Genomic DNA, 10246 nt, shown 5'->3' with positions numbered 1-10246 from the left:
TTCTTCCTCTAGATCGATTTTTCAGCACCGCTTAAGCGAAGCTCTGCTGGAATAGATCCACCACCACCACCATGCCGCCGTGCTAGAGAACTCATCTACCTCTTTGCCCCTCTTGCTGGATCAAGAAGGCGGGGATCGTCATCGAGTTGTACGTGTGCTAAACGCGGAGGTGTCGTCCGTTCGCACTAGATCGGTATGGATCGTGATGGGATCGCGAGACGGATTGTGATGAGATCGCGGGACGGGATGCGATTTGAATCGCGAAGATGTTCCACTACATCAATCGCGTTATATACGTTTTCGCTTAGCGATCTACAAGGGTACGTAGATTCATTCTCCCCTCTCGTAGATGTCATCACCATCGATAGGTATTGCGTGTGCGTAGGAAATTTTTTATTTCCCATGCAACGTTTCTCATCACAAAGGGTCGGCGAGGAATGGTGAATGTTTGCCGTCTCCGTCTTCAATTTCAATTTTTTTAGTAATCTAGTTTAAATTTGGCTGTCGTTTATGTGAATTATGTGAACTATGGCGATCTTTTGGACACCCGACGGTGCTCTTTTGGTGAACAGGACGTGCATTCGTGTGTCGGGTTATCTATTTGTGGCTTGATCTATGTTCTTTTTATCTACGTTGCATGCGAGTATGGATATGAAGGATTGAATATGAGATACACTAATATTGACGACACGATTTAAAGAGTGTCTCGTCAGTGCGCCCGGACGCGTCCACGGGCGTTTGAGTGTGTGGATTTTCTCTAGATGCTCTTAGAGCAACTCCAATGCACCGACCCATTTCGTCTCCGTGCGTCCGTTTGGGTCGCGGCGGACAAAAAAGGTCGGCCCAACGTGTCGACCCAAATGGATGCGTGTTCGCTTTTCGTACGCGTGCCGACCCATTTCCAACCCATTTTTAGCCTGATTTGCGTTGGTGCGGACATGAGACAGACGCGCGCGTCGTGCGCCAACTACTCCCCCTGGCCCGCTAGTCGATGGCAAAGCCTTCACTGTTTCCCTCCACTTTACCCAAGACCCTCCCCCGCGCGCACGCAACCGACTGCTCGCCATGGACTACGACCTCGATACCGTCGCCGGCCTCGACTCCCTCGCTTCGTATGGCATCACGAGCGCCCCCTCCGGTAAAGGCAAGCCCCGCACCCCCTACAAGACCGCCATCGTGCCCAAGAAGAGGAGAAGCTGACGTCCGAGGACCAGGTTAGGGAAAGGGCCGGAGGCACGCGGCAGACGCAAGGGACGAAGCAGCGGTCGTCGCGGCCATAGTCGCTGTCACACAGGAGGAGGATACCGCCGCCCGTGTTGCGGCGACAACGAGGAAGTCGCTATTGTACCTAGGGTTAAACCCTCGCCATCATGGGCTCGTCAACACCGCCATGGTCGCGGCCAGCACTGGCTCGTCTGTGTTTCTTCATATGGTGCTGCCAGAGTCGCCCCGCGCGTCGGCGACTCACCCGATTCCCGTCATGCACGTCTACCCGCAAGCCTCCCGATTCTTCGGGGAATGCTCGCCGGAGGTGAGCATGGTGGCGCCTTCCACGTCCGTGCCCGCGCCCATCGTCCTCAACGCCACATCGATAGCTGATGGCTCATCATCCGGTGGGCCGACGAAACGCGTGCAGGAGATGTTAGCCGACATGCTCTCCGACGCCCGCAACCTGTTCGACAGAATGCCGGCGGCCGTCGACAACGATAGGGCCAACGGCTTCATGCAAAGCATCATCTTCGAGGGTGATGCAGCAGTCGGTGGCATTGCCGCTGCGGCTGGCTACGATCCCGAAGAGACCCAAAACCACGACGGCTCAGAGTCGTTCATGTCGTCGATCTATGATCAAGCTGGCATGCAGGCCGCCTTCTGCAAAATCAGATCGACCTAAATCTGCACGACTTCTTCAAATGTGTGCACGGACATAAAATGGATCGCGGATGTTGAACGCACTGTCGACCCAAATGTTAAACAGGACGGACGATGAGCGGACGGCCTACCCAAACGAATAAAAACGTTGTCCGTTTGAGTCGACGCGTTAGAGTTGGTCTTAGCTCAGGCTCGGTGGAAGGGGGTTCCACATCCACCCATTTGCGAGATGGCGATTTCATCCTTCATCTGCCGAACAAATTCAACTTATCTAAACCGTGAAATAGAATAGCGAGCGAAGACAAATGGCAGGGCAAACGTGTGCAATGACCTAAGCCATTGACTGACAGTGGCAGTACAAAGCACGCGGTGATCAGTGAACAAGCCACCGTCATCTCCAGGCTCCCATCAGCATCCCCACACGGCAAAATTGACAAAAATGACCCCTGGGGGGAAAGAACTCACGGAGTGACCCCTCGGGGAAAATATGTCACCCGGCTGACCCTTTTGTGTGGCGCCCGACACCTAGGCGCCACACTACACTGTGTGACGCCTAGCCGTTCGGCGCCACACCCCCCGACCACCTGGCAGGGAGGGCCCACCCCCCAGGTCGTGTGACGCCTAAGCCTCAGGCGTCACACATTGTAATATTCTTCCCATGTGTGTCCCGATGAGAAGGTGGCCTAACTCCAAACAATATGCCTTCGCCTCCGTCAACCACGGCTTCATCCGCAAGGCTAAGATCCTCGAACAATGGTGTCCGGTGATCACGCTTTAATACCTTCGTGAAAGCTTCAGCCTCCTTTGCCGTGAACCCTTCCTCATCAACTTCTTCATCGGGACCCTCATCGTCAGACTCATAGGCATAGCCACGTGAGTACGGAAAAGAATGGTCAATTGTCTCTTGCAAATTATATTTGTCCAAATCACCAAGATTGTTGTCATGAAGAACATTAACATCATTCTCATCATCATCGTGCTCATCATTAGCCTCTACCAATGGTTCATGTTCAATGTTGACCTCTTCGTTGGCCTCATTGACACAAGAAAGAGGTTCAATGTTAGCCTCTTCGGTGATGGGTGCAGGAATAGCTTCAACAATCGGAGAGGCAACCCGGTTCAAATCCAACAAGTTAGGATCATTTGTTTTGATGGCAAATAACTCTAGAGCCTTGTCTAGTGATTCGGCCACCGTATCCTTGTATGCAAGCCAACGTTGCTCGGAGTTGACACGCATGGTCTTCCAACGAATGTGCATTCCGAATCCCACATTATGCCTACCATCAAACTCAACTACATCACTAGGGTCCATCCAATTCAAATCCTTTCGGACTTGTTCCAGCAATTCACCATAGCTAGGACACAAATCAAACACCATGTCAAGCTCATCCGGGTCCGGATCAATATTGCCTTTTAAAAAGGCATCCTTGTCCACGTGATGAATATAAACACATGTTCTTCCCATCCCTAAACAACAAAACATAGAACCTTTTTTATAAGCAATCATACAATTACAATAACCCTAGCCTAACTTCCAAACAACCATAACCCTAACCCCATCATAACCCTAACACAACCAAACATCCCTAACCCTAGCCTAACCATAGCCTAACCCTAGCCTAACCCTAAAACAACCATAATGCAAACATCCAAACAACCCTAATCCTAACCCCATCATACCCCTTATCCTAACATACAAACAAATACAACAATATCATATACATCCCACATTTCATGAAAAACTAGGGTTTCCTCAAATTTGCAAAAAAAAGACCACAAAAGATTTTTCTTTGGATGAGAATGAGGGGAGAGGTGGGGATTACCTTAGGGGAGTGATTTGACAACAAATGCTCGGTCCAAACCTTCAGATTTGGTGATTTAGAGAAGGATTTGAGGGAGGGGCCAGTGGCTGGGAGAGGGGGCTGGGGGAGGGGAATGAGGAGGGGGTGGGGAGGGGGGGCTGGCCCGTGGCCAGTTAAGTCAATGTGTGGCGCCTAAGCGTTCGGCGCCACACATTACAATGTGTGACGCCTGAGGCTTAGGCGTCACACGGCCTGGGGGATGGGCCCTCCCTGTCAGGTGGTCGGGGGGTGTGGCGCCGAACGGCTAGGCGTCACACAGTGTGTAGTGTGTGACGCCTAGGTGTCGGGCGACACACAAAAGGGTCGGTCTGTGACATATTTTTCCTGAGGGGTCACTTCGTGAGTTTTTTCCCCCCAAGGGTCATTTTTGTCAATTTTGCCTCCCCACACGACGTCCTAACCAGTAACCACCTACCAAAAACTCACATCCCTAACCCAAAGTAATTTACCACGTCCACACTGATTTCTTTACTGCTGCAAAATGCCAACTCCCCTCTCCTAAGCTTTTCCCCACCCCTCCCTCCGTTTTTAAAACCAACCTTCGTTCGTCATCTCGCCGCACACCCCAAGAGCCAAGAGCCCACAGCCAAAAACCCAAAAGCAGAGCAAACCGCACAAACTACACACACAAGCGCTTCCACACAGAAACAGGCAGCCGTGGCCATGGCCATGGCATTGCTCCTCCTTGCCGCGGCGGCGGCGGCGTCGGCGGCCGTCGCTGGAGCCTCCTGGAGCCCGCGGCCAGAGGGCGACCTCGTGACCGGGCTCCCCGGGCAACCAGAGGTCGGGTTCAAGCACTACGCCGGCTACGTCGACGTCGGAACGGGCGGCGACAAGGCGCTCTTCTACTGGTTCTTCGAGGCCGAGAAGGAGCCGGAGAAGAAGCCCCTCATGCTGTGGCTCAACGGAGGTACGCACGCACGTGTTCACCCCTAGCTCTGCAGATCTCTCGATTGCTATGCTGCCCACTTAATTCTTGGTTTTGCTTTCAGTATTCCATAAGAAACATTTCCATCGTTTTAGCATATACTCTCTCGAAGCGGTTACGGTGTGTATCATGCGGGAAATGCAGGCGCAGAGTGCGGCCGTCGGTTGCAAATTCGCTAACCTAGGCTGATTTCTCGGCACCGTCCAGTGAGCTTTCAGTTTCCAACTTGCTCGTAACGTATTACTAGCAACATGTACAGACAACAAAATCAGTAGATACAATACGACGAAGTTAAGGTAAAACCGTAGCCTTGGATTGATATGCTCGTTCTTGTCCATTTCTTGCGCGTCCATCCAAATGCATTGGCAAGTCCTATTCGGAAAAGCTCGCTCGAGCTCTGCAGGCAGTTGCAGGGCCGTGTGGCCACCCTGTCGCGACGGAAGAATGGCGCTTTCCGGCAATAAAAGCTCCAAAGCAAAGGCGCCAGAATGACTACAGATTCAGAGCAGCAGGGAGGGGAGGGGAGAGCATAGCCTCGCGGCGCACAAGAAAAGACGCGGCAAAAAGGAGAAAAGAAGGCTCTCGAGGCAGCGGCGCAGGACAGCAGATCCTATTCCTGCCCTGCAGCTGCAGGCTGGAAGAAGCTTGGCCTGCCGCCCTGCCCGCGCCGACGAGCGGCACGGACAAAGCTCGAGGGCCATGGCGATGGGGCCATGGCAGGGCTTTAGAGGAAAGATAGGCAAATGGGGCACCGCCGTGGGACATGCATGCATTAAACCAAAAACAAAAGACAGGCTACAGAGAGCAAGAATGCCCTTGGATCCTTGTGGATTTACAAGGGTTAATGAATCCCGATCCCGCTGCGGTGCGGCCTGACCGCATGAGCATGTGTTTCGTCAAGGCATCTCCGATAATCGTATAATCATTGGTAAAATTATCACATAGATGATTTTAATGATATGACACATAATAAAAGAAGGGAGAGAATGAAATCGTATGAACTTGAAGCAACGGCTCAGGCACAAGCTCCGAAACAAGTATGGTCATTTGTTCAACATCTAATGGACTCACTTGGTTATTTTACATACGGTTAACATATACTCCCTCCGTTCCTAAATATAAGTCTTTCTAGAGGTTTCACTAATGGACCACATACAGATGTATATAGACATATTTTAAAGTATAGATTCACTCATTTTTACTCCGTATGTAGACACCTAGTAAAACATCTTAAAAGACTTATATTTAGGTACGGAGGGAGTATTTCATTAAAGAGCTTGTATGATGTGATGTTGGCTGCTGACATAGATACTTATATCAATAATTGAATATACGAATTGTTGAAGATGCTGTCAGACCTACGAGAATATCTCGTAAGCGCTCCGACCCGATGTTACATCTTTGTCCTGGTATCCAGCACGTGCTGCTGCCATAGCTGCCAGGTGATAATCTTGATTGGAAATTTTTCCGTAGATTATAAGAAAAAAATTCAGTCCGTTAGCTAACTGCTACTGCATGGAAATGCGAGTCATCGCCGCTTTGACCGGGAGGGGACTAGGCAAATCAGCCGTCTCATCCCCCTGTCCGCGCCTTTACGTCTGATTTCTCAGGTAACAACAGTAGTGTAATTTTAGCACAGACTAAGGCCCGGTTTGGTTTCAAATAAGTCACCAACTTATAAGTTGAAAAGTGACTTATTTTGTCAAATAGACCCAACTTATAAATCATCCCAACTTATAAGTCATAAGTTGCTCCACCTCAACTTAAAACTTATAAGTCATCCATTTTTTATGGAAAGGTGATTTATAAGTCAGATGACAATCAAACAGGCGTGACTTATAAGTCATTGATTTTAATTCATCTAACTTATAAGTCACCTGACTTATTGAAATCAAACAGGGCCTAAACAACTCGGCAGGCCATCCATGTAGCACCAGCCAGTGGATAAGACTGTCAATGTATGTGCAGACTGCAGAGCAGTCAATTCAATCTGCCTGCAGTCGCTGCCCCTCTTTACAACCGAAATTATCTACCTGATGATGGGGCGAAAGATAATAAACAAAATCCTCCTGTAACTGTAGTACTGTGCCGTGGCATTGCAGGGCCGGGGTGCTCGTCCATCGCCTACGGCGCCGCGCAGGAGCTCGGCCCGTTCCTGGTCAGGGGCTACGGCGACAACCTCACCCGCAACGCCTACGCGTGGAACAAAGGCAAGCGCACGCGACACGTGCTGCTATAAACTCCATGGGGAAAATGTCTGATGCGTGTAGCACCAAATTCTGCATTTTGATTTTCAGCCGTGAACCTGCTGTTCCTGGAGGCGCCGGTGGGCGTGGGGTTCTCCTACAGCAACAAGACGGCGGACCTGAGCCGCCTGGGCGACCGCGTTACGGCGCAGGACTCGTACGCCTTCCTGCTCAACTGGCTCGCCAAGTTCCCCGAGTTCAATGGCCGCGACTTCTACATCGCCGGAGAGAGCTATGCCGGTACGTAGTAGTATCGTACGGGCCCTAGGTCTGAAGCAGCAGCACTCCATTTATATTACTTCCTCCGTTTTAAAATAACTGTCTCAACTTTGTACTAGCTCTAGTACGAAGATGTATTAAGTTTGAGACGGTTATTTTCGAACGGAGGGAGTATTATGTTATAAGATAAGCTGCATCGTAACCTGTGGGTAAATATAATCTGTTGGTGAAGCTGCGGTGGTCTGCTTTTTGCTGCAGGGCACTACGTCCCACAGCTCGCAGATCTCATCTACGAGGGGAACAAAGCGGCGGCGGGGAGGCGAGGCAGGATCATCAACATCAAAGGCTTCATGGTAAGCTCGGCTCCACCCTCTAAGAAAGGAGATTGGTCCCTCCTGTTATGCTTGCAATCATCATACCATTATCCCGTAAAAAAACAATCATGCTATTAAGATTGCTAGGTGGCAGGTAATAAAAGAGCTTCTATGCATGCAGAAAATGGAGCATAGTTTTAGTTAGTTATAGTTAGTCAGTGAGCCGAAAAGATAAAGGGAAAGGGGAATGGATGCGATAAGAGGGGAAAAGATTCAGTGCTGCGTAAAGAAAGATTAAAGAAGATTATTCCAAAGAAAGATGGACACGAGCGAGCGTGCCTACGTAGTGGTAGAATCTTTACCCGCTTTTACCTCGCGGCCAACTGGTTGCGTTGCGTCAAAGCCTTTCTACCCGCGGTAATAATAATTCCACGTATGCATCGTGCGCCCCCTGCGAAAGCGGGCGAACGCTTTTGTACTTGAGCCTGCGACGATTTCACCTGCGCCGTTGTCCGTGCCTCCTCTTTTTCTCCCCGTTCTTTCTTCTCTTGGTGTGGATTACATTTACAGGAGAGTAACTGATTAATCGTTGGGCTGGACCTGGATCGATGGGTCGCAGATCGGCAACGCGGTGCTGAACGACGAGACGGACCAGCTGGGCATGGTGGAGTACGCGTGGAGCCACGCCATCATCTCCGACGAGCTCCACTCGTCGGTGACCCGGGAGTGCGACTCCTTCAGGGAGGAGACCGACGGCGGGAAGCCCGGCAGGGGCTGCACCTCGGCCGTCCGCGCCTTCATGGGCGCCTTCGACGACATCGACATCTACAGCATCTACACCCCGACGTGCCTCTCCCCCTCCGCCGCCGCCGCCTCCCCGGCGTCCAGGCTCGTCGCCGCGCCCCGCCTCTTCTCCCAGCACGTACGTCCGTCCCGCCGCTCTCCTCTCTGCCATCTCTGATAGTACATACGGACACAGCGTGTGCAGGAAAGTAAAATAAGCGTCTTGTGAATGGTGTACGTACGCAGGAGGCATGGCATACGATGATGAGGCGCGCGCCGGCGGGGTACGACCCGTGCACGGAGGCGTACGTGACCAGGTACTTCAACCGCCACGACGTGCAGCGGGCGCTGCACGCCAACCGGACACGCCTCAACTATCCATACTCGCCTTGCAGGTAGGGTACCCTACCCACGAGTGCTCTCTTCCGTGCTCACCCCCCTCACGGCACACGCAGTCAAGCACCGCACGCTACTACTCTGCCTGCGACCCTTCCAGCTCGTGGACTGTGACTGCACGGCAATGCTCGCCTGCCGGCCGGTACAAATGGACCCCCGTCCACCTGCTACCGGCCATGAAACTTAATCGTCCTCAGATCTGACACTAGTGCAACTTGCACCTGTGTTGGTCCTTCTGTGTACCGGAAAGTAAATGGAACGTGTCACCATGCCGATGCCGCCATGCGGTTTACCGCCGGCACCGTTCCGCTGCAAAGTTGCACGTCTCTTACAGAGTGTGTGGTCGGTAATGACGCTGGAGGACTTGTTTGTTCGTGGTGCAGCGCGGTGATAAGTAAATGGAACGACTCGCCGGCGACCGTGCTCCCGGTCCTGAAGAAGCTCATGGCCGCCGGGCTGCGCGTCTGGGTCTACAGGTACCGAACGAACGAGCGAAACCTTGTGAAATACTCGTACTACTATAAACTTGCGGCAGAAACCATGGAGACCTCCTAATGAAACTTGTGTGTGATGACGGGGCAGCGGCGACACGGACGGGAGGGTGCCGGTGACGTCGACGCGGTACAGCGTGAACGCGATGAAGCTGCGGGCGCGGGCGAGGAGCGGGTGGAGGGCGTGGTACCACAGGCAGCAGGTGGGCGGGTGGGCGGTGGAGTACGAGGAGGGGCTGACGCTGGTGACGGTGCGCGGCGCGGGGCACCAGGTGCCGCTCTTCGCGCCCGGCCGCTCGCTCGCCATGCTCCACCACTTCCTCCGGGGACAGCCACTGCCGCCATCCACGCCGCGCTAGCTACGGCAGCGTGCGTGCTGCTTGAGTGAGTGCGTGCGTGCGTGCGTGGCCGATTGTGTATGCTCGGCAAAGCTGACAGGCAGGATCTTCATTGGGTGCTACTGCTGTGTGGCTGTAACTGTAACTGATATGAGGATATCAATGTGGGATTTTCATGGGAAGTTAAAAGCGTATTTTCACCGTTCAGTGGACCTGTGGAGCAATGACGTATGGTACTATCAGTGTGTATTACCAGCCAGCTGGCTGCGTAAGCAAGAACTTGTCGCAGAAACAGGACATGGCAACACCGAATACTGTGGCTGACATGCTCAGACACGCGCAGCACCGTAATGGTTTTGTGGTACACCATAAGGCCTTGTTCGATTGACAGGGCTCTAGAAAAGGGTTTGACATGGATTAAGGTGGATATAGTCCCTCACAAGTCAAGATGGCAATGGGCCGGGTCGACCCGCTGGATCACTGACCCGATCAAAATATTAAGGCTAATGGGTTAAATGGGTTGGCTTCAAAACATATACGGGTCCAGTAAAGTCCACACTATATGACCCAATGGATCAGACGGATCGACCCACGGCCATCTCCATTATGCCCTAGACCCTAGTTGATCTCTCCAGCCGCCCCTGAGGCCATCTCTGCCGCCGCCGCCCCCGACCATCGCTGTCGTTGCCGAACGCCCTCGACCATCGCTGCCGCTGTCGAACGCCCCCGACCATCTGGTCCATAGCTGTCGCTGGACGCCCTTGACCATCGCTGCTGCAGCCGGACGCCTCCAACCACCT

At 52.5% G+C, this 10246-nt stretch overlaps 1 protein-coding gene across 1 annotated transcript; it reads left to right on the top strand.

Annotated features, from left to right (window-relative positions):
* The first annotated feature begins 4292 nt into the window (after positions 1–4292).
* Positions 4293–9653, top strand: LOC123427291 (serine carboxypeptidase-like 35). Its single transcript, XM_045111296.1, has 8 exons — positions 4293–4641; positions 6762–6869; positions 6957–7145; positions 7383–7477; positions 8058–8360; positions 8468–8616; positions 9001–9093; positions 9200–9653. Exons 1-8 carry the CDS (start codon positions 4395–4397, stop codon positions 9465–9467), a joined length of 1452 nt encoding a protein of 483 aa, XP_044967231.1. The 5' UTR covers positions 4293–4394; the 3' UTR covers positions 9468–9653.
* Positions 9654–10246: the final 593 nt, after the last annotated feature.

This window comes from Hordeum vulgare, chromosome 2H (genome assembly GCF_904849725.1).
Source record: "Hordeum vulgare subsp. vulgare chromosome 2H, MorexV3_pseudomolecules_assembly, whole genome shotgun sequence".
NCBI lineage: Eukaryota > Viridiplantae > Streptophyta > Magnoliopsida > Poales > Poaceae > Hordeum > Hordeum vulgare.
This window is presented reverse-complemented; position numbering and strand designations above follow the sequence as displayed.